We start from the raw sequence: 26,448 nt of genomic DNA, 5'->3' as shown, positions 1-26,448 counted from the left end.
TAATAATATTATATATAATAGAAAGATTTTGCCCGACTGAGAGAGATACAGTTAAGCCATTAAAACCGATTAACTGGCATTACTCTGCCGTGTAGGTACATGCGCGCGGCAAGGACATAACGGGATCGACCTGTTTCACGCGTACTCCGATATCGGCGGCGACGCTGTGCCTCGTCATAGGTTTTTGCGCGTTTTCGCTGCTCGTTTCACGCACGCGATAGACGCGTATATTATATTATTATTATTATTATTATATCGGACGAAAGCACACGCGTTTCGGGTCAAAAGCTTTATATAAATCGGACTTACAATATGCATCTGTCACACGCACGCTCACGATTTATGCGTAATACACCTAGCAGTGCTGTCACAACCTAATAATATGCGCGATATAATTAATATTATTGTTGCTGCAAAGTGTTGTGACGACCAATGTCCAGGCTTGGGGCCCGTCTGCAACTGCAACAACCATCGCACATCGGCTGTTTGACGTGTACGTTATTATTATTATAATACCTGCCGCAGTCGTACGTATCATTCGCGGGTCGAGTGCATCACCTGCAGCTGTAATATGGCAGCTGAACAGTTTAACTTCCCCCCACCAAAACAAAAAAAAAATGTTAACTCATAGTTTTTGTTTGGGAACTGACGCATTAATTATTATCTGTTCGGTTTCAAATGCGTTAGATATGCTAAAATAATTTGTTTTAAGGCCAAGTCATTACACACGATAGACTTAATTTATTATCATTTGGGTGTCTCTTATACTGACGTCTGATATGAGCTTTCTGGGTTTACAAGCCACTCACGACTACAGTCGACACCGAATCGGCTTTAAGCGCGACAAAGTGAATAGTCTTCTTGTAAGATAAACCATTGTTACTTTTTATTTTGACGGTTATAATTTACCTAGTAAACTTTTGACACTAAAAGAGTCTATGCCTTATCGGTTTAGTTTTGATTTATCTTCAAATGCGATTCAACCGATCGTGATGTAGATAGCGAAATATAGATACAAAGTATATAAAGTAGCGATACAATTATAATATATATGTATATAAAACTATGCCCTTTTGTAGGTTTTTAAGATTGAAGTTTTCACGTGACGATTGTTTAAGCTGATAATTAATAACGTATATGAATAACTATAGTATAACTTCCAAAGGTAAACCTACAAGGTTTTACATCATAAAGTATAATATTAGCACTACGTACAAACCTCATCGGAATAGTGTGTTATTTATTCGGTACGCGCAGTAGATACTTCTAACAGTCAACAGTAATAAAAAAAACATTCGATTGATTTTTATCACTATTACTTTTTTTCAATAAATATCTTATCTATAACACATCATTGTCTAAAATTATTATGCTTGGTACAAAAGTCCTTGAAATAACAATATTAAACTTTCAATGATCAGTTGAAATGTTTAAATTAATGTCAATTCCTTATTGGGACACGTTCGAGACATTGTTGTTGACAGTTAATTACGCGCGTCAAACAAAATGAGTCTGTATTAAACATTATTAAGCTCTGTTATGACGTCTTGTGCAACGATACTTTAGGACAGCAGCGGTCGTATTAAATTATATTATGTGAGTTTAATATTTCAATCAGTATATTATATTACGTACCTATAGGTACTAACTATAAAAATGGCAAGATATTACTATTGAACATTAGCTACCAAATGCATAGATCTCATACTTAACGTCAAGTCGTCAACCGTACTCATTATAATAATCGTATAGATACACTATCGTTCGCTAGTTATTATTCGTTTCTATATAATAGTATAATACAGTCGAAAAAATATTCGAAAATTATAGATTTTCCACAATAAACTTATATATATATATAATAGCTGTAGGCATACAACTGTAAACGGATATCTGCGATTTCACGCGTTGTTTTCGATGCAGATATTTCTCACGTATTTTTTTTTTATGATTTCGCCTAGACAACGGCACATGTCGTCTATTATGTGAATACTTCGCGACAGTTTGGCGAGAGTCATTATCGTGGCATACCACCTTCAATGTCACCGTGTATCATCATTATTGTGTTATAAATATTTCACAATAATGGAATGTGCTGCAGTTTTGACACACGGTTTGACCAAATTTACAGAAAAATAGTAAACATCAGTTCTATGCTAACGTTTTATTACCACGTTATGTTGCATTGGGACGAACAATGAGAGAACACACGAAAATACAAAATATGTTGTTTATCGGTATTGATAAAATCGTCACTGGAAATATTGATTTTGGGATGTCACCTAAAGTAAATGCGAATCAAACGAATCAATAATTGTTACAATTTGTTATTTTTTTACTGTCATTCAAACAGTAACTGACTTAATTAAATGGAATATAATATTTAATATGATATATATATATAAGATATATTATATCTAATATTTATATACAGGTATGTAACCCAACCAATGTAAGTACCTATTTATATAATATTTACGTTTGGGTTTAAACAAGCATAATATTCAGGAAAATATTAAACCAGACCAATATTATATGCATACATAATGAAGCTTATAAATAACGGTTTATGAATATATGATTAAAAAATTGAGTTTAAAGTGTTTAACACCAATAAATAATATTATGCTAGGTATATACCTATCCACTATAAATTAAAAATATTAATAGTACCTAAATAAGAAGACAGAGTTTATATTATATCTTTACTCAATTAAATTATACAACGTATTGAGGTTCATACACGATTATTAAATGTTTATATACGCATTTGAAGGTTATAACCTACATTTACCTACTGACTACAACTGATACTAAGCTTACGGGTTTGTGTACTGTGTAGTATATAGTACCTATATACCGAGCAAATATAATATTAAAAATGTCATTAACCACATAATAAATTATGGTCAATATTGTGCAGGGGGTGAATATAGGGTACATAATATATTGTTCAGTGAAAAATCATAGATAATACTTACAACCAATGTGTGTTGTAAGTACTGTTTAATACATTTCAATAAGCAAAATAATAACGTTCGTCCACAGAATATGTAAACTGTTATCAGTAAAAATTATTTCTATAAAATCTCTGTACCTATAAATTTCCTAATTTTGTCAACTGACGTGTAACTGCAGCTACAGTGAATTAGTGAAGTTGTTTATTTCAAGCCGGAGTGGCTCATGTCATTCGTCCAGCGACTTCCACATTCCACGGTAACATACTATGCGTGTAATTACGTTTAAAATCGTGTTTGGTTAGGTTCTGTTCATTCGAGTTTATTTTACAAGGGACTGTATAACAGTAAAATCAACAATCAGTAAATTTATTCTTCTATAACATTTCTATCGCATGAGGCTTGGTATATATGACTTATAAGTTATAATTATAATAATAACAATGTTTCATATTGAATATTGATATATTATATCTGTAGAATAAAAATAATGTAAGTTAACTCAATGTATGAATCACTTTGTAACACTTTTTATTGTTTTTATCAATATTCTAAAAGTTTCAACTCCGACAAAATTTTCGAACTTTATATTTGATTTATTACAACAAATACGCTAATACCTATCAACATTTATTCTAAATGTATGTACTCAAACATATTAAGTTCACAGCTGCACCTACTAAAAAATAATTTAGTCATGCAAATTAAATTTGTTCAGCAAATATATTTTTACGCTCACTTATAATGAAAAAATATATTTTAAAAATATCTTAGAGTCGTTATGCTTAATAATTAATGTCCGTGACTTTCGAACGCCCTATATATTATAAATTTAATACAAATATAAAATTGGTTAAGAATAACTTATCTATGAGGGAGAAAAAAATCAAAATATATTACTATATTACTATACACCTGTAGTTTACACGAATTGCAAAAACTTTTCCACAGTACGTATTATTAAATGTCAAATTATAAATGTTACCGGCCATATTCTTAAAAAAGCGATGTAACTATTATATATTTGTATGGCCGTGGTCATGGTCTATCATACATTTATTGAAATTTTAAATTGTAAAAAAATGGAACTATACCGAAACGCATAAGATATTTATTTATGTTGTATGTGTATTGTATGTATTATAATATACAATATACATAATATATACTTATTACTTATATTATATATGGTGTATATTTTTATCAAATTATTTAACTTGGCCATTATTTTCTGCTTCTCTCTTTCATATTTGCTATACATTTATACTACATTTTTTATGAAGTACCGTATTATACCCTAAGGAACTAAATATTGTATCAATGACCAAATTTGGCATTTTAGTGAAATTTAATAGGATTTAGAAAGCATCCCAAATGTAATAAAATAAATATCTAAAGAATATTATTTTGTTTGAATTCAATATTATGTTGTTTAACATTTTTAAAAAACGGGTTTTCGCATACTTACTTACTTATCCATTTATATTTTGATCTTTGAGTTTTAGTTTAGTTTTGTTTTATTAAACACATGTATTAAAATTTTAAAGTTGAGTAATTTAGAAATATCACGTTTTTAATGTTGTTGTCATTTAAAAATGTAAAGACAATTTAATGTTTAACAATCCCGAAAATAGGTAAATTACCTTTATTATTTCTCTAATTTATGATTAGTTACCTATTATCAGTTACATTTACAAAAATATTATTATTTTAGCCTATACGATATATTACTACTCTGATTGTTATTTTGTATACGATTTGTGATTGAGAGATATTTTATGTATTTTATTGGCGATATGAGAGGTACCTATTACCTCAAGTATAGGTTAATTACAATTTACATTAGTATCGTGGATAAAGAAATAAAACATTGTTAACTAAACAGTATTAAAAAACTAGGTGATATTTTACTTAGACAGTAATTTAATTTAAATTAAATTAGTATCAACTTTTATAATAATAATGAATAATAATCTACTATATACAATGCTGCAGAGCGTCCAGTATTTCTTTATTCAGCGACTATAGATATTATATGTCATGCGAAGATGTACCTTGAGAAAAAAAATCGATTTCAGCGGTCATGAAATCGTGAGATATTCCAATGCAAAAGGGATTATTAAAATTCCCACACAAATCGTTGTCCGTGCTCTCCGGCGATCGAACCTAACCAGCAGACATAATAATAATAATGATAATAATACAAATAAAAAAATAGTAATCGATCTCTCGCGGGTGCGGGGCTGGCTGAAGCGCACACCACAACATATTGTGTCGCATTGTCCCGACGTGCGATTTTCATCCCAAACAACCGTTACACCCAAGTTACCACACCACACGCTCCCCGTATAAACACAAAAGCACATTAACGTGCTACAGTGTGTATATATTATCATTATACGACTTATACATATTAAAAAAAAATATATACAATTTATTTTCCCGGCTATTGTTTTTCTCCAGTTGTGGTACAGTCGCTGTAGAAGAGTAGTAGTTGTAGTACAGTGGTAGTGGTAGTAAGGAGAAGAAGAAGAACAGCAACAACAACACCATTATTACACACATTATATTATATACCTATGTGTAGTCTACAAGTGCACTGGGGGTCACGACGGTGGGTTTTTTACACTTATGTGGTGTGCGTGTGTGTGTGTGTGTGTGGTAGCAACTCCGGTAATTATAAGCTAACTGTAGTGGAACGTGTGGAAGATAAAAACCGTGACCACGGTATTCAGATTAGGATTTGCAAGGGGTCTGTTGCTAGTTGCGGGTAATGATATGATAATAATATAAGACCTAGAATAAGAAAATAGTCGTCGTCTTATCTCATCGTATACCCGTAAGTATATGCGATAATCCACCAACTTGCGAAGCATATAGGTATACTCGCCGCGGCTGAATAGCCATTATGGCATTATGTAGTAGGCCTACAACATAATATCATAAAGCCGACTCCTGTTCTACAGTACCTATATACACGCTACAGCAATGTCGTGATGATATTGTATTTCAAATACGCGTATCACGTATATTTGCGTTCGTATTATATTATTATATAGGTACGAAGATATACAGATGATACAGTAAATACTTATACTGCAGCATATTTTATATTATACTACTGGTGTATAATAGGTGCCTACTGTATATGTTTTGTATTGAACGTTTTTTTGTCGCAAATACTATTATTTCGTTTTCATATACGGTAGAATTTAATAACGTATAGTCGACAGAGTATAACGAGAAAATCTGTGACTGTTTTTAATACTATACATATACTAATACCATAGACCAAGACAAAATAAGTGTAGGTACATTTAAATAATAGTGCACTACATACAATATACGATTATTTTTTATTGCCGATTGATTGAAAACTAATATTGTGTTCTTATACGATGATTATTATTTGAACGATTGTTGAATAGGTCGTTGATTAACGGATAATGATACAGACTAGCTATTTACGTTTTACAGCTTATTGATATTGCGTTTTTTTTTTACATTTGAGCGCGCTTCAAAGGCACATCATCCCTTTTTAGTGCTATTTTGTATTATAAGTATTAATAAATTAAAATATTACGAGATAATATCACAGGAAAATATAATATATGAAACAAACGAAGTCATATAATATGCCTAATAGGTATAATAGATTATGATAGTTTTAATGTATCTAAAAAAAATCAACATCATGATGACTGCCTCGACTTATACCTACTTACTAACTTTATTAAATGTATAACCACTATGTAGACACAATAATAATAATATATTATTATTTCGAAAGTGAATTGATAAGAAAATAGTTAAATGGAAATGACCCATGAGCTAAAGCGATTATTTTAGAAGTCTTTAAATATAATATTGCAATAAAATAATTGTATTATTTATGACCATTTCTATTTTGCAGTAAATTTCCATGCTAAATATTAGTCGATTGGAAAATCGTTAACTATTTAGATTGAGTTAAATGTTTAAATTCAATTTAAACTGTAAGCGACTATATTTTCCATATATAAAATATGTAAAATGTATAAAACGTTGCAGTAAACTTGGAACACTATTAATTAAATAATATAAATATAAAATTGTTATGTTTGGATAATGCTTTATGTATCATGTATATTATATCCGATTACTCAATAGAAAGCGCAATTTTATATTTAAATTAGCAAATACGTATTTCGACAAAGATGTTGTCATCTATAGCACTCACTGGCCACAGGCCACAGTAAATAGAAACGGAAACTACTCTATATAATATTATGTAATTAGTAATTACTAATTGCTATGTTCAGTCTGTGGTAATCACTGAAAATGGCGACATCATCCATGACGAATATTACGTATTCACTAATTAAAAATAAATTTTCTATTTCAGATTATTGGGTGTTTTTTATCCAAGCAAAATGAATTATAGATATAGGTAGCTTATAATACAGCAGAAAAAATTAATACAACAAGGTGTAACGATTGAACGGATAATTATTTTTAAAGAAATTATTTCAGTTCAAATACGGAACTACTCCTATAGATTGTATCATAATATCATCTTCGTTGACTATCGATTCATCGGCTATATAACAATATCATACAAAAATCTCGTTCAAAACAGGTTATAAACAAAAAAAAAAAGCACACAAGCATGATGTCTCACGCGGTCATATAGGATACAGCATACTATTATTTGGATACTTATTATGAATAGGTATCATACCTAGGGAAGCTAGAATAATTTTAAAGCATTAGTGTTATAAATGTTATAATATTTCGAATTACATCATAAACATGCCGAGTATTATCTCAGGTTATCAAAAATTAATATCGATTCGATATTTTTTTTTTCAATATTATATTATGTAGGCTATCTACTTATCTATCTGACGAAATACTACGTTGATCTAATATTATGTTTAATTAGAGTGTGTGCACATATAGCCATATAAGTAAGTATGTGTGCGTAGTTTCCGGTCAGTAGGACGCCAAAAACTTGTCTCGTGATTACAATATCATTATCGATGCGTGTCTAAGAATCTGTCCGTTCACACAAGATTGCGGACTAGATCAATGTATTATGTATATTATGCAAAATTCAAAACTGCTGTTTGATTTATTTGGGCGGCGAAACGGACTGATGTTAAGCGGCCGACTTGTCAAAATACACACATGGTGTTCGTAACGACAAAAGCGAAAACACAAACAGGTTTTATAATGCGAACATTGCTGATACGGATCAACGATCGCGTTAAACGTTTCTTGGCTTTTATTTATTATTACATTTTTTTTCGTACAAATATCCACACGATTTATGCCTACCGTATGGAGGATATCTTATGTGTAAGATAATCAATATACACAAATTATCATTTGAAATGTATACAAACTGCTATAATAATTATTGCTCAGTGTATGTTGGGTTACCACTAATATGTAGTCGAGACGATAAATAATATTTATTTGGTATTCAATTTCATTATTTAACCCATGAAACGACTCTTTGTGCGATCATTAGTTGTTATAATATGCATAGGTACTACACGAGTTTATTACACGCGCTCATTTTTAATAAACATTAATATATGTGCAACTTACATAATTTTTTCATCATTTTTATTGCGTTTAATTCAATATTAAATAAATGTTTGAATTAAACATAAAATTAAATAAAACATACTTATAACGTACCTACCTTTATTAACAACAATATAAACACAACAGCAATAATTACAATAAAAACGATGACAGTAACATTTGTCATTTTCTACAATAATTTCACAAAATCAAAATACCCACGAATTTTAGAGATCTATACCTACACATTGTGAAAACGCCATGGCTACCGGGGGTCTTTTCGACAGATTTTATGATTTTCTATAACCAAACAAAGTTGGACGACGAGTTAAGTTATTTTATAACTGGAACCCGCTGGCAACTACTTTCCACGTGCGTTCTTCTGTGAATGAATCGAATCACTTTCTGTTTTCATCCTACGACGTTTCTTTGGCTAACGACGTTTTGCCAATAAATTTTATCGACCCGTGAATATATAATTAAACAAATTACCATAGGTATCGACGGACCGCGGTATAAGGCGTACCTATGTGACATTCTAATAGCTTATGATTGCGGCATAGACAGCGATATAGCACGTGAGTGCATTGTTTAATTGACTATATATCAACAATCCATTTCCGCTTAAAAATGTATTGTTTTATCGATGATCAAGTATTTTCGAAAATGAATCTCATTGAAATTGACATCTCCGGCATCATACTTGGTATTTGTAAAACGTCCGATTCAATGTATCGAATTATCATGTTTTATTTCAGAATGCGATTAAAAAGTCGATATGATACGTGCTTGTATTTTCATATCATTGTACGATCGTTCAGTATTATATAGCATTATGCAAATATTATATTATCTTATCAACAACGAGAATAACAATCCTAAGACCGATTATAATTATACGTTTGCTATAGCTCAGAACTCCAAACCATCAATTTGTCGAGAAACTATCTGCAGTCGCGTGATGGGGGTATTTCTGTGTACCTAGGTTTGTGAACAATCCAGAAATTCCTATATAATATTCACATTGATTTATCCCCTCCCTGGTCACATTTGTAACTTAACGGTTATATTATAAGCGTATGGTGTATACAGATAATGTGCCTACCTAGTAATCTCACGATATCCTAGCTCGCTTAATTTTGACCTTGGTTTTTTTGTTTATTGTGGTCAGTAAATATCTGCACGCTTGCTTCAATTCAGTTCGTTTTTTCCTATAGCCCTTTAACCTCTTGTAGACTATAGGGTCTTATTAAGCTACATATATGTTCAGCAATTGTTTTGTTTCGTGGATCTTTAGAACATAAACATATTATACTCTAGCATGTTATCAAAGTAAACAACATTTTTAGGCTTTGAAATTGATTTTTTTGTCAAGACATATTATATGAACAATATACAAACAATGGCTTGCATAATTATTATAATATATGTTTCTAAATCGTAAAATCGATTTATTTAGCTAAACAATTATTAACATTTGGTGGTAAGGCCGAAGAAATGGATTCAGTACCTATATTTTATATATGGGTGTATAAGTGGAAAATATAGAACTATTAAACCAAAAGTTTATTGATATAAACATTTAAAAAATTGTTACTTCTATTCGGCTGATTCATGAATAAATTACGTTAAAAAAATGATCTACATTATGGATCAGTAATAAACCGCTTTTAGTTTTATAATAATTTATAAATTAAAAACCATAAACCGGTAGTCGTAATTCAAACATTATGTTTATGATATTAAAATGCAATTTAAATTAAATTGTATCGCGGTATTTATACATATAGCTAATTGAGAACACGCGAGCGTAAATTACCGAAATAATTATTGTATAGTGTATACATATACAAACAGTCGACAATCATTATTTGCATATTATACGATATCTGAAACCTATAGGCTACTACAGATCACTATGATCAACCACTATCGCCTCTACCTCGGTACCGTGTGAACTCTTCAACTCCGACCATTATATCCAGCGGGGAACACAAAATATTATAAGCTGCGGGATTATACGGGAACTACGGATCAACGACCAACAGGAAGTCGGGGTGTGAGTTTGAGACGTGGGTTTCGACGTTCTCCGGTCTTTTGCAACGATCTGTAATTTTGTTTAGGTACCTAAATACGAAAACAAAAACAACAAAAAGAAAGAATTTACCTGTATCATCGTTATTATAATATTATTATGCTGTATTGTTGAGGGATAAAACGTGATGGGGTGATGACGAAAACAATGCCTCTAATACCATTATACTATTATTCTGTTGTTAACTGTGGAAAATTCAGGTGTTCTTTTTTCTCCTTTTAAAAAAAAAAAATTAGTAACAGAGTTTAGTGGATGCCGCGTAGGCATACACGCTAATGACCGGTCTGAACAATTCACCTGCGTATTATACGTCAAATGTATTTAAACGTACTTCAGTACTTGTGTACCGGTGTCTCACTAAGCATGTTCATCCCACTATTCCCACTTGTATCCTTCAATAACGCATTTATTAAAATTCTAATTTTTTTAAATTTTCAAGAAAAGAACTATATTTAAAGATGCTTGAATTTTTATATATTTTAAAGAGTGTCCGGTGGGGCGATACAAACTTCTTTTTTTCTAATAATAATCATCTTTTTTTTATTCAAATAATAATTGTAAAGCAGATAATGTATTACCATTCAAACAACTAACAATATTGACAATCAGAAACTATGTAAAGTCGCTGTACCCGCTTACAATATTTTAAATAATATATTATTAATCAAACTATAAGTAAGTCATGAATAGTATAAATATGATTTTTGGAATATTTAATTAGCAGCCGTAATATTCGTTCGAATATTATGTTCAAACCAAATGCGCAATTTTTACTCGTAAGAAATTTAACAATAATACTAAATGACGCTGATTGACTATAATATACTAGCTGTAGTTTAGTCATAATATTATGAAGTAGGAGTTTCAATGGTATATTTATTATTAATGTATAGTCAGCAGTGAAATGTGGGTGAATATATACCTAGTTATCGAAGGCGGTTATTTAAAGTTTAAACAATAATAGTTGTCTACATCCAATAAATAAAAATGTCTAATACCTAACATATACGTAACCACTATAATTATGATTATTATATTATGTTTTAGAATTATTTCATAACCATGTAATAAATTTAGTGCTATTATACTTAGTAACAGATTATTATAATATCAGGTTTATGTAAATTTGTCATAGACCATAGTTGAAAAATATCATATAATATGTTATAAGTACCTACTCTGTTAAACCTCTTTAAATATTTCAAATAGTATATTATGTACAATTTATACACATTATAATATTAATTTTATATTAAGAACATGCATTTTTTTTTTATCAATATTTATGTTTGACTAAAACCCAGTTAAATATAGCTTTTTAGCAGTAACACGTTCATTTATATGACAAAATATCAAATATTTTAAAAGCAAATAGTATAGCATAGGTAGTTAACACATAAAACATAGTTTCGTTTTACAATTTACAGCTAAGCGTTTTGATCAGAATGTCATTTAATTTACATTGTTTTATAATTTATATTTCAGTGTTTGTACGTGGGATGATGAGTGGGGGTATAGCATACCTACGTTAACCATCGGCATTTGTGACCATTATTTTAAAAATAACGTTTATTTTAATATAATATAGTATATGGACGAAAGATTTTGGAAATATGCCATACGAAAATAATCGCTTTTCGAATAATTAAAAAATCTCTTTGGGATTCAATAAATAGTCAAGATAGAGGACAAGATTGGAAATGCATTTTTTTAGAGTATCATTTTACACAACTCACACAGTATTATAATATATGTAAACAAATTTACCAAATTGAATATTTTAAGAAAAATGAATAAATACAATAATTGTATACATTTACATCGAAATATTCGTTTTATATTATTATAAAACTATGCTGAATTGATTAATTGACTTGTACATTTATGATTTGTAAATTGTAATTGTTAACAATACTGACTCCTGACGTATACAATATGTACACTGCACGGCGCATATAATGACATAATGCAATATATACATATGGGAAAGTGGCTATGAAATGTCCAGTGAGATCTTTAATTAATATGAATGTAAAATATATAAGCTCTCGGTTTCTATTGCAGCAACTAGCAAGTATTGAGATGTAGACATTTCCGATGTTTTCTTACCGCTAACGCGTATAATGTTTCCCGGTGGACCCCCGAAAAGACCATTGGCCCAGCGGGTGGTTACGCTGTCCCCTAACCATATACCGCTCCTGTAACTCATCATCAGTGTAGGTAGGTATATATTCCATGTATATTATATGGACTCTGCGTGACGACGTCACGGTGCGCATGATGGCACGGCGTTGTGAAACGTTCCGCACCTTTAAGTTAAACTTATAAATAATGTAATATATTATATATATTTTATACAAACATTTGTATATTTATACGTTATATAATATTATGGACCATCGTGGTACTCAACACAGTCACCTTGACCTTGGACTCCGCAAGAACCTCATCCTGAAGAGGGGTACATATACTAATATACCATAGGGAAGCACATTATAATATTATACTACCGCCGAGAGACGGATAATCGTTTTGTATCGTTTTGTATATTATCAGCCATGCCGCTATAGTATAATATAATAATATAATAGCCAGTACACGCGTGTTTCAGATAAAATATCACATCTCCTTTAAAATTATGTTTGGAAGTGATTTATGAGAACAACTGGACGTACCAGAATTATTATAGCCATAACGTTTCGTATATGATGATCGATGATTAAATGATACACGAACAGTGTGCAGTACGCCACGTATCAGACTCTAAACGTGGGATTACTAATTTAAGTATCATATAATTTTATTGCGTGTGTACGGTATTATTTCTTATAACCACTAGGTAGTTAATTATTTTATCAAATTATACATTTTAGTTTTTTGCAAGGAGACCGTGGATTCGCGAAAAAATACGAAATTATTACATTTTAATTATTGATTAAAGAAACACGGGTTTTTCAATCTAGCCAAAAGATCTGACTATAAATTACATCTCAATCATGTAAATACATACTGTTTAAATATTAAGACATTTCATATTAAATATATAGTGGTCATTTCATTTCAAGGCAAACAGATATTTAGCATGAATTAAAAAGTATGATTCGGCAACTTTAATAATACAAATTCGCACAACTGCATAATATGAAATTACACTAATACGTTTTTGGTACCCATTTTCCGTAATTTTATGATCCGATGGTGTAAATAATCAATATAGGTATGTGAGGCTGAATTTGAACCTTTTTGGAAAATATGCCGTCTACGTTCTTGAAATGTAATAAACACCACACCAAATTGTTTGCAAAAAGCCGAAATATTTTTAGCTAGAATACACCGAATTGTTTCGATTAAATAAATTTAAGTTCATACCCATATAGACTATTATATATAATATAATATATAATAGTCTGGAGTTGAGAAAAATACTCGATAGGTATAATATAGGTATCGATCTACCGCACGAACTACATTCCGCGCGTTCTTTCGGCGTTTTCATAAAATAATAAATGGTTTCTTCAGGTGTTTTTCTGAAGGTCCTTAATTTACATTTTTCTCCGCGGCACACGATTGTGATGAAGTAGAACTCACTATAGGCATAAACGTATATGATTAGGAATTATTACTATTTCGTAACCGAAGAATTATCACCTTCGCGTATAACACACTCAGTTAATAATTATATGTATATTTCTACATGCCAAAATGTATCATTATCATATCGTAAATAATTCGTATCGCTGGTTGGTATAATATAATATCAAGATGTTATTTAAAATTTGGTTTTATGGATCGCGTGAAGTGTATTAAAAAAAAAAAAAACAAAGTTTGGTTTTTTGAAATGTTTGATATAATAATATAATATAATATAATATAAACACATTAAATATTATTATTATTATTATTATTTCAGACCTATACGAAAATAATCATACACTCAGACTTGATTTTAAAATCAGCGCATCGCATTGAACACGTGTGATTATATTACCGTTAAAATAAATATAGATTAAAGTTACGTAGCGCTGAGCATGAATATAAATGATACATATTATTATATATTCTCAGATATTTTTCCATTGCAATGGCTGTTGTATTCATCGAGTAATTTGAACACACATTTTTTGTATATCATTATACACACAACGATGTGACGAACACTGTACCCATCGAATGTACCCATGTACGAGTAACTTGAGTCTGTGCGGCGTTGATTCCTATATTCATATTATGATCGACCGCGAGAGAGCAGCTCCTTGTAAGTCTGCTTCAGTGTGTGGTCGCCAAGTGCAGGAACGCAGGAAGTAATTCGAGGACTTGTGGACGGGGAAAAAAATGACTGAGTGCGTGTCGCGCCCGGCCGATAGTGGTCGTGTGTGTTCAAATATATATGTATACACATTATACCTACATGTACATACTAAAATATAGCGTCTATATGGGAGTGTCGTGGGTTGTGTTGTATATTATAAACTATTGAAAGATTAACTGGGTAGGTAGCGCCCAAAACCGTCGGATTCGTATTCTGTATATGTTATTTAATACATATAGTTTATTGTTGTTGCGCCGCTTTGCAGGTATAATAATATAAGGAATCGCATGCTGCTGCAGCACGTGAAAGTGGGCGATAACAAAAACTACACCTCGCAGACAGCCTTTAAACGATAATAATAATAATATATAAATACACGAACCGTATTATGTAACCTGCAGACAACATAACCCACATGACCAAGTTCCATTGGAAACTGCACCCTTGCGGTATTGTGTACTATGCATCATTCGAAATGCAGTTTGAAACATAATACGAACTCTTGACTCTATCCACAGCATTTTTTTATGTACATGGTATAAAACCTTTCAAATTATCAATATAGTTAATCAAATCACAAAAATATGAATAGTAAAAAAAATAAGCTATTTATAAGTAAGTACTATTATAGGTTATTTTCTTCAATTATCTGATCGTAAGTCTAATTGAAGGTTAATCGCATTGAATTTAATTTGTAAGTGCATTTTAAATTATTATATCGTTCTTAGCCATAATATATAAATACCTACTTCATATTTGAAGTATGTGCATTGCAATTATGACATCATATAATATTATAAGTGTATGCATTTTCCTTGCCCCACACGCACTGGTGCATCGTCCTTGATTTAATATAAGTACTACATACTATATTATATAAGTAATTATCTCGATTCTTGATTAATATGAATGCACATATGGGACTTTCTCCAATTTGGAAACAACAATATATTATATTGAAAACATTTAAACAAAAGATTAATGTCCTTGCCCTCGGTTACGCGTTATTTTCAATTCACAAACCCAAGTCGTCCAGCAACAACACTTCTGGCCTGAAAGTATTTTATTTTATTCAAACGATAGATGTATTTACTTCCAGCGACCCGATCATGCGGTTGAGCCATAATCGCGCTTTGAGGCTGGCTCGTGGATACGCAGACCGCACTCGGGACGATGGAAGTAATGGTTATAATGTCTGCGCACGACCGCTATTCATTTCCAACAATCGAATTCCGTGCACGATATACCGTACGCTTAATTTCACGTTTGCAATTCGATTATTGTGCACACATATATATACACCTAGCTTGTACTCAACGTTTTGTCTTTATTTGATTATATAGATCGAAATCGATGCACCTATCAATCGAGAAATTTCGACGGAGATACCCGCAACTTTAATTAAATCGTCGATCTTTGGAAAGTCCGTATATGGCTAGCTAAATTCGATCGACATCTAATTGGGATTTTAATGCAAATTTATTTAGTGGACGACCATAGTTCTGACCGTCCATTCGACTTGAAACAATTCACTGTCTTCACTTTATAATCGTATGTATATTATATGCGCAGACTACCCGTTCGTATATACATAAGGTAAGTGGCTAGCCGATCGAAAAAAATAAAATATTATTATACTTTTAAATTTCCAGCTGCAGTGCACCCTTGAAACGTAAGGTAGGTATGTCTCGATTTATATATATATTTTTTTGATCATTATTTTAATGCATACAAAAGTTATATTGTTCTTGTATTAAAATTTGCAATGCATTTGTTCGCATACAAACAACATTACGACAATAATAATATAGCGTGTGAAAAACTTGGCATTCGACATTAATATTGTTTTTTTGTTAAGTATCTCTTGAAAATCTAAGGTAAATACTTAATACATCTGTATACATAATTAGTGCGTAGTTCATTTATATAGATGTATATATATTATAAAAACACTTATTTATTTTACGATTGCTATATACACGTTCGATATAAAGGCTAAGCTATAGTGTCACTATAGAGGTTCATATGATATGCGAAGGAGAGTTAAATATTCATAGTTGACTACAGTTATTAGGTATAATATATAGGAACCAAAAAGACTTTAACGCTTGTGTACGTTAAGTTCGTTAAATGAATATAAGCAAATAAAATGTAATATTATTAGTTAAATAAGATTAGATATCACCGTTTTATTTATTTTTTATGCACCATATATAAATAAAATCTAAATATCGCATTGGTGAATAAAAGCAATTTTACAAAATTACCAAAACTAAACCGTTTTTTAAGACTATGAGCATGTTATATAATTGTATGTTTCTTTAATAATACACAGAATATATTATAGAAATTTACTAGAATATTTTACTGATTTCGAATACAAACGAAAAAAACAACTATTATATGTATTACATCATGTGATCCAAAAATTGATATCAATCATTACTGTCACGTATGGAGTAAAAAGGTTTTATTAAATTTTCAGAAATAAAAACAAAACGAGCGCTTATGGTAGTACTTATTATTACTATACGTATATAGTTATATTAATATTATACAATATAATATGCGTACATAATATGGACAAAACGCATAAATACACCGCACGCTGACATACCATCACCAACAGGCACACGCGTTACACCTCCTCAGACGTCAAGGTCCAAATCCGGTCGGCTCGTAAGTCAAAAACAATACCCTAGACACCCCTTGATCACAGCACCGCCGCCGACACACGAGGTCGTAATAGCGGCCGGTCGGTCGGATTCCTACTCACCGATGCAGCGGCGGCACATCCCATGATGAGCGGACACACGTCCCGCGCGCATATTATAATACGTACTATGGTCTTTCCAACGTTATACTGCACCGACCGTCCATTGTGTTCTACAAGCGCGTCGATACACACCGTTCGAATATTATTTACTAATGGCGACCGATGAATTACAATAATAATAATATACTTATATTGACGATAATATACGATATCGTATTGACTATATTATTATCGGACTGTCGTTTACGTTAAGACACTGGAAGCAGCCTCGACAAGACTATAATACTACCGGAGACATAATGTCGATCGGCGCAGACGAAATGTACACAGAAATAAACAGAATACAGACACAACTGCACATCGGTCGGCCACGTACGAATAATATACTATTATAGGTACACATCGTATTAGCTTATTGCTACAACATTAGATTCATTGCAATATAATACATATACTGATGATAATATGATATTGTACATAAGATATTACGGACCCCGATTTTTGTGAACAAACCCGAACTAAACATTTTCTAAAATTGAATGAACTTGAACTAACTAGCAAATTTTGATTGAAGCCCACACCGGACCAGATTATTAAAATTGTATATCAAACCCAAACATCCAAACCAAAATTGTAAATAATTAAAAAGTTATATTTATTATTTTTGCGGTTTATTTCACCTAACTCAACCTATATTATTAAGTACATTTAATATTGATTTATCAAAAAAATAGTAAATATAATTGAATTGAATTTCACTATAGAGAGAAACTATAAATTCGAAACAAACCACAAGGTATTTGATTCGGTTCGAAAATCTAACAGTTTGTAATATCACTAATATTTTTATAATATAGAAGTCATTAGGTACCACCTGTACATATGTACAGTAATTCATTCACCTGACTACACAATTATTATTTATTTCTACCTAGTCAATTTTCGTTTTTTTTTTTTTATTAAGTAGTTTGAAGTATTTATAACATAACGACATTTGTACGTAGGTATACTATTATTATATAGATTAGGTACATGGGTCCTTTATGTTTGTTAACTTTTTCAATAAATCCCTATACTTTAGTTTGAAACCGACTACTTCTCTATAAAAATACAATTTTTCAGATAAATATTGTAGAATCAGTGATTGAATAAATAGTTGTTTCTTGAGAATTTAAAGTATAGATGACCAGATGAGTGGATCACGGCCACGAGGGATCCTCTTATAAGTTTATACTTTGATAATTTAAACTTAGAAAATATTAATTTTTCTAAAAACATTTACTCGATAAGTGCCTATATAATATTTTTGGAAAATATGTATATGGAAAAATTTATTTTTCGAAAGCACAGCTAAATGGTGAGTTAAATGCATCACTACGTCGAACATAGATTCTTCGAGCGTCTGTTCAACATATACCGATAACCGATTATATATATAACCGTATCGCTCGCTTTATTTGAATACAATATAAGGTGAAACGTATATTTCAATCATCATTAGTATAATCTAAAACCGTTAAAAAGCTTTTTTAGAACCATCTATCGCTGCAGTGCGCGCGTATTATTAACAACAACGAGTGTAATATATAACATGTTATAATAAATAGATGGTAGCGTCAGGTAGGTATATAATATATATTTCGATCAATTAATCACTCGATAGATGAAATATGATCTGTCGGTTTAACGAAATTACGAAAATTCGATAGACTAATGACTACTGCAGTAAGTAAATTACGTAAGTACGTAAGTTGACGTTATGACACTAAAAAAAAAGTCCATCGTTCGATTTTCACACATCGCTCACCTGCATTTAAAATCCAATTATATACGCGTATTACATATTATCATACGGGAGAGAGGGGAGAGAACGACCGATGGTAATAATAATAATAATAATAATAATATGAAGTGGAATTGATAATACCGTTAAACGCGAGGCGATGGTTTAATTTTAATATATGTATATTGTAGACTGTAGTTTAAATAGGAACATTATACACATAATAGATCAGTATAAATTGACGCCTCGAGAGTTTGACCGGAGATAATTCAACGGATGTTTACACAGAATCGACCCCGTTTCAGCTCTCAGCGGGCTCGGCATTGTTCTGGACCATCGAGTAAATATTACAATATTATTATATTATAATATACCTACTGCGCCGTACTATTATTATTGTTTATTTGTCAAGGCGTTTGGACCGTATTATTTTTGTAGCGCATACACAATAATAATATTGTTATAGCATAATATTAGATGTGTGCCACGCTAAATTGCGGGATGTGAATATAATATGTGTATATACGTACAGCGGATCGGTTTACACGGTTCGTCATCGTCGATAATGCATTGCGATAACACATATATTATAATATATTATATTACTATCAGCCATCAAGCACACGTGCACTTTATACATATTGATATTGCTGCTGTTGTTGTTGTTGTACCTACATATACTTATAATAGGTACCTACAGGCTACAGAGAGTTCGCTCCAACAGTAATCCGTAACGGACGATCGGAATTCGCCTAGCCGGCGTTAAACTCGATTTTTGGCACTTTGTCCGTATTTGTTTGTACTTTTTTCTCCTTCAAAAGGTGCCCCCCCCCCTTCCCTATAAATGGCATACCGCCGCCCACCGGTGAATATAATATGATATGTAATACGATTATACATATAATTTCATGTAGGTAGGTACCTAATATGCGCAATGCGCGTTACACACACTATTCCACTGAACGGACTTCGATGTGCCGCTACTGCTACGAGTTACAACAAACACGAACGATGAGCGGTAACTATTGGCCAGAGAATCGTATATAATAACATTATATTATACCTATTATAATATATAATTTGATTACGTCAGGAGTCCACGGAGTAAAGTACGCAGGTCTTCTCAATGCATAATTCCTGAGAAAATAATATACGTTTTAGAAACGTCCTCTTTTTAAATAATATTATATATTCTGTGTTTCTAAATCGTGATTCTCTAGTTGATGTGCACGACTATACCTATGTACATACGCTCCATGTTATAATGACAGTTGTAGACAACAATATTTTATACGCTATAATAGATTAGGTGAGAAGAATTGTAGTCTGCAAATAATTAATTCATACGTCTATGGTAAAAAATTGTTATTTGACAAATAAACGGATGGCAGCAAGAAGAACCACGAAAAGATACTCGTGCAGAGTTTGTATGGAAAGCGTAAAATGCAAGACTGCAAGAGTATAATATTATGTGTTATGCGTACACTATAATAATACCATACCTATAAATGCTCATCATTACTCTGCTATTCCTTCTATAATATATTGTTGGGTAATAAAAGTACCTCCTACTGGTAGTACAATGTATTATCCTGTAGGAGATACCTATTTGCTATTCCAGGTAATTCATGGTAAGATTTTTCTATATTATAAATAAAAAAAAAAAAAACTTAGGCTCGTTAACAATATATTTGGAGCTCTGGGGATTTATCACATATTTGTCCTTACGCATATAATTATACAAAGAGCTAAACATGTAAATAATTATTGAGCTATCCAGATATGGAAGATTCTACGACCAATAAGTACCTACCGACGAGAAGCCACTGATTATTACATAAATGTCTAAGTAACAGAATGCTTTTAAAGAATGGTTTACTCAGCCAAGTCCTAGTGTACTTGATGATCTAATAATTGCCCGTCGTTGAAAATGTTATTAACACTTTTTATTATTATTTATACCTTATTTACCTATCTATATGTACCTATTATGATTGTAAAGATTATTTTAATAAAAAGATTGAAAAGATAAACATTTAACTGATTATTATAATGTTTATTAATTATTTGTGTCTATAATAATATACGCTTACTCAATTGAAGATAAAATAATACCTCACGTGTACAGAATACTATGTATAATGGTTTTTAGTGCATGAAAATATTTCTTGAAAATCAAATTATTTATTTGTCTGTTTAAAGTTTCTTATAGGATAGCTTCTACTATATTGCAGGTAGTATATGAATTATATTTTTACTTTTACAGCATTATCAGCATCTTATATCATCTCATATATATACAGATGTTCGAAACATATAATTTAAAATTTTGCCGACACAGAAAGAAAACATTAATTTTATGCTATTGAATTTGCGAAAATGCAACACGTATTATATTTTATATGGTTGGATTTCCAGGTTAATCATGAATGACCTACGAACAATGATCCACTATTCTTTGTTACGAATTAAATTTTCTGAGTTACATTTATAAGTATAGTTGATATTATATATTTATGCGTGTATGTTTGATTCAAAGAATTATTCACAGTGAAGTTTACTCACAAATAGTGTAAAAATGTTTATACCTAACCTATCACTGAACAATGTACAAACGGTAAATGAGAAATATTCAAAAATTGTTTAAAATTTTAAAACTAATTTATACCGATAAAGATATAGTAAACAGATATAATGTGTTTAGTTCAGTTTTCGTTTTGAAATAAAATATTATTTTTAATAGCTTTCCTACAATTCATTATATACCTACTTAGAACTGTTCATGTAGTATTAAATCACAATAGAGCATTCAATTAACAAAACCAAGCATTTTATTCCTTTATAAAATTCTTTCCGTGTAACTAAAATAGGTACTAAAATACTGAATGTAAAGTATAGAACTAACATCCTGTAAAAGTGTCGAGAGTAATTTTTCCAATTAAATGTTAATTAGTAGGATAATGAACTGTTAAACAAATAAACATTCAAACTTCAAAGTGTTTCGACTCCAATGCACACTAAAAATAACTTCCGGCAATATGCATGAACCATGAAATTATTTTTTAAGTACACGAAATTGACTTAACCTTCTTTATTATAATACTCCGTAGTATGTTTACTAACACGTGGGAATATTTAATAATTTATATTACGCAAAAAAAAATAATACTTCAAAATATTTACAACACAATAGAAATAATTTAACCAAGTCGATTTAATATTTTTAGTATTCTATGTATAACTTGTCACAAATATTTTTTTCGAATTCTTATCTGGTTGAGTCTACACTTCCCATGTAAAATTCCAGCAATGCGGAATTATGATTCATTTTTAATTATTTAGCATTGCATGTTTAATCGAGAAAGTTTACCCTATCTTGAACCTGTCTTGTTTCTTCGTCGATTAGAAAATATTATTGCGTAAAATCAGTAGGTATATAATTTATGAACAGGACCCGAAAGTTATTCAATAATCTAATTCTATTTAATTTATCATAATATTTTTAAAATGTTATTATATGGCCTACCACATATCGTCGTAATATACTTAAGTGCATAATAACGCTCAATCAATATAGAATTAATCGTTTTTACTAAAGCAAACTAGTCGCGTTATAGCTACCTATATTATGTATAGGCATGCGTATTACAAGAAAATAAAATAATGATTGTAGATAATAGTATTAAATAATTTAAGAAAATCTTACTGCGAATATCATTTTTATAAGCAGACATTGTATATTATTTTGTTGCGGGCTAACTGTGTAATTGTTAAAACAGTTATTATACTATTATTATGACTACTTAGTCGAAGACGTGATAAAAAAATAACAATAATAATAATAGGTTATAGGTACCTCTATACATATTTATTCGTATCCATATTTATTATGTATGCTACGTGTAAAGTAAGTACGTACAGACCTGAGAATAACTATAGCTGGTAAAGACTGAAATTAAATATAGCGTAACTACATAATATATTGTGTATTTGTGTGGAGATATTCGTAATTACGGATGTGGTCGATCATTAGTAGTTGTATAACGTCGAGTTTATTTGCAATACGGTTTTTGCACACCCCTAATAAGAGGGTATTAATATTTACCGTCTCGGCATCCGATAATATTGCAGTATGAAGCTGATAGTTAAGTTTCATACGTGTTCTAAAACTCTCAATTAGATTATTCATCGTTTTATTTGTACGAGTTTTTTTTTCTCTTGTATAATATGTAAATAATTGCATAGTGTGGACGTATAAAAAAACACTAATGAATTTCTAACATAAAATAAACAATTTACTCATAGGTAGCACAATATTTTTATTTTTTTATGTTCTCCGATCATTGAATAGGTAATAATAATGATCAATTACATTATAAACACGTAATATAATATTCTGTCTTTAATCTTCGGAAAGAATTAAAGGTAATAAATCATATCATAACCGTTCATTTACATATTATATCAACCTTTTTAAACATTAAATAATAAAATATATAGGATAATATAATGTGCTGACGCACTTCATCTTAAAATCTGGTACTCATCTATTCGCTACGGACATTTAATAAAAAAAAACTGGGCTAAAGCAATTAAATTCACATTCTTGCATTTTCATATAAAATAGCGGTTTCGTTATAAACGTTGGCCAGTGGTTATAATTTGTGGAATAAATAATGCGCGTACAACACAATAAAAAAATTTAATACTATTATAGGTACAATAATAAATGATTTGAAATCGATTAATATTCATACATTTGTAATTACTTAAAAAAACAATCTAGTAACTACTAATATTATATAGTATGATGCCATTTTTATTTGTGGTGACCAACCTTTTCTATAGATTTCATAGTTATATAAATGTTTTAGTCTATAACTTATATTCTAAACAATCTCAACCATTAAAACGACATTATAATTTAGAGGTGTTTGCATAGGCGCAAATAGCGTTTGGGATTTGGGGGGGGGGGGGCTAAAGCCTTACTTTGATAATATTGAGTAAGCTTAAAACAAAATGTAGGAAATGTTTGGGAGGGCTTAGCCCCTAAAGCGGCTAGGGCCCCTATTTGCGCCTATGGGTGTAAAATCGAGGTTTAATAACTACGACTTGATCTAGCTGCAAATGTGATTGATGAATGGTGATGATAATAATTAATAGGTAAACAAAAATATCTACGTAGTTATGTTTTATTTTAAGAAACAAATATTCAGTTTAAGACGCATTTCTTCTTCTAGGTAATATATTACAATTTAAAAATTAATTTAATTTTAAAAAAGTATTTTTATATAGGTAGGTAGATTATTATTTATTGTTAATGCAAAGACAATTAGGTATAACCTTGTTATAAAATATAAATATTTTCTCAGTTTAAATAAAGTATTTCCGGAATGTAATATGCATAAAATAAATCGATATATCATCAGTGTACTGATGTCAAATGAGTAAAACGTGTAAGAAGAATTACAATATTGGCTCGGTTACAACTCGGTAATTATGATATGTTGAGACTGTTGAGGAATTAGTAAATAATACTTATATACAGGATACAACATAACAAAATAGCAAATATAAATGTATTAAACAAGTTTAAGTAGTATTTAAATATTGGCGATATATTTATTATTACATTGTATGGATCAAATCGTTACGCCTGTTTATTATTTATTCAACAAATAAAAGACTGAATAAGTATTTGATTTTAAGATATTATTTGTTCATTTGATGTTTGTGGGATCGTTATTCAAAAAATAGTTCCACCTATAAAAACGTTTAACTAATTTTCAAACTCGTGCATTAAGTACCTACTTATATAATATGATTTTTAGACGATGTGCCTTTTCAATTAACTTTAGCAGTATATAGTACAGTTATATAGTACAGTACAATACAGTAGGTATATATAGTATAAGCAGTATACGAATTTGTGTCTCTATCCACTTATGATATAGAGTATAAAATATGCTTATGAAATGCTGGTGGGAAATATCAACTGGTTCCTACGCTCCTTTTCAGTCAAACTACACGCTTTGAGGTTCTACTTCTTATAACTATTGGAAACATTACGTAGGTAATTACGTACCTATATACATGCACATGCAGTGGGCTACAATCTCTTGAATCTGATATAAAATAAAACAAAATGTACGCTTACCATGTTGGCGTCTTTCGGTTTCCTGACCATTTATGCGACCGCTGCAAAGGGCACACACACACAAACACGTCTTAACCGAGCGCACATAAACAAAACGAGCAAACGGTGAAAATTTAATATTATAATATATTATATGTTTAAATTAAAATAGTACGGCGAGGTAGATCAAAAAAATTGTGGCGCTTATTATAAGCGACGGTCCCGTATTACATGGTACAGCCCCGTGAACCGCACTTAACGTTTGTCGTCGGAAAATGTCAAATAATTTAAACGATTTTCCCCGCGGGTCGAGACTTAATACGAATGAGGTTACAACATGTTATTGTACAGAGGTACACGGCGTCGTTAAGACCGCGAAATACTACATAATTATCCGTTAACGAAGTTCTACAAACACATACGTAGTTTTGATAACTGACAAATGTTATAATTTTTCTGGTAGATCGACCGAGTTCGAGGAGCGTGCTCGAGACGTGACGAGACGGAGCGGGACGGACGGACGCCGCGCGAGAGTATGGTAGTGCGTGTGCGGCTGCTGACGAGCGCATGTGATGTGCTCCGACCGGCCAGCATTATGCTCTTGAATGCCGCCGCCGTAACCCGGGCAAACCAGTTTCGTAATGATTGTTGTTGTTGTGCGCCGCCGCCGCCGCCTTGGAGTACCCGCGGGAAAAAAAAGTGGGCCGCCCAGAGCACCTGACTATACGGCGGAAGACGAAAATTTTCATCAAAAAAAAAAAAATAAATAAATAAATGAATAAAAACAAATTCTAGACTCCAAAAAAAAAAAAATTGGA

At 31.0% G+C, this 26,448-nt stretch overlaps 1 protein-coding gene across 1 annotated transcript in view; it reads right to left on the bottom strand.

Annotated features, from left to right (window-relative positions):
• Positions 1-26,222, bottom strand: part of LOC100166066 — a 59,108-nt gene extending 32,886 nt beyond the window's left edge. The window contains exon 1 of the mRNA XM_001946529.5: positions 25,652-26,222. Within this exon, the coding sequence (XP_001946564.2) occupies positions 25,652-25,681 (30 nt within the window). The 5' untranslated portion in view covers positions 25,682-26,222. The remainder of the gene's footprint in view (positions 1-25,651) is intronic.
• Between the last annotated feature and the right edge of the window lie 226 nt (positions 26,223-26,448).

Source organism: Acyrthosiphon pisum, chromosome A3 (genome assembly GCF_005508785.2).
Source record: "Acyrthosiphon pisum isolate AL4f chromosome A3, pea_aphid_22Mar2018_4r6ur, whole genome shotgun sequence".
Lineage (NCBI taxonomy): Eukaryota > Metazoa > Arthropoda > Insecta > Hemiptera > Aphididae > Acyrthosiphon > Acyrthosiphon pisum.
This window is presented reverse-complemented; position numbering and strand designations above follow the sequence as displayed.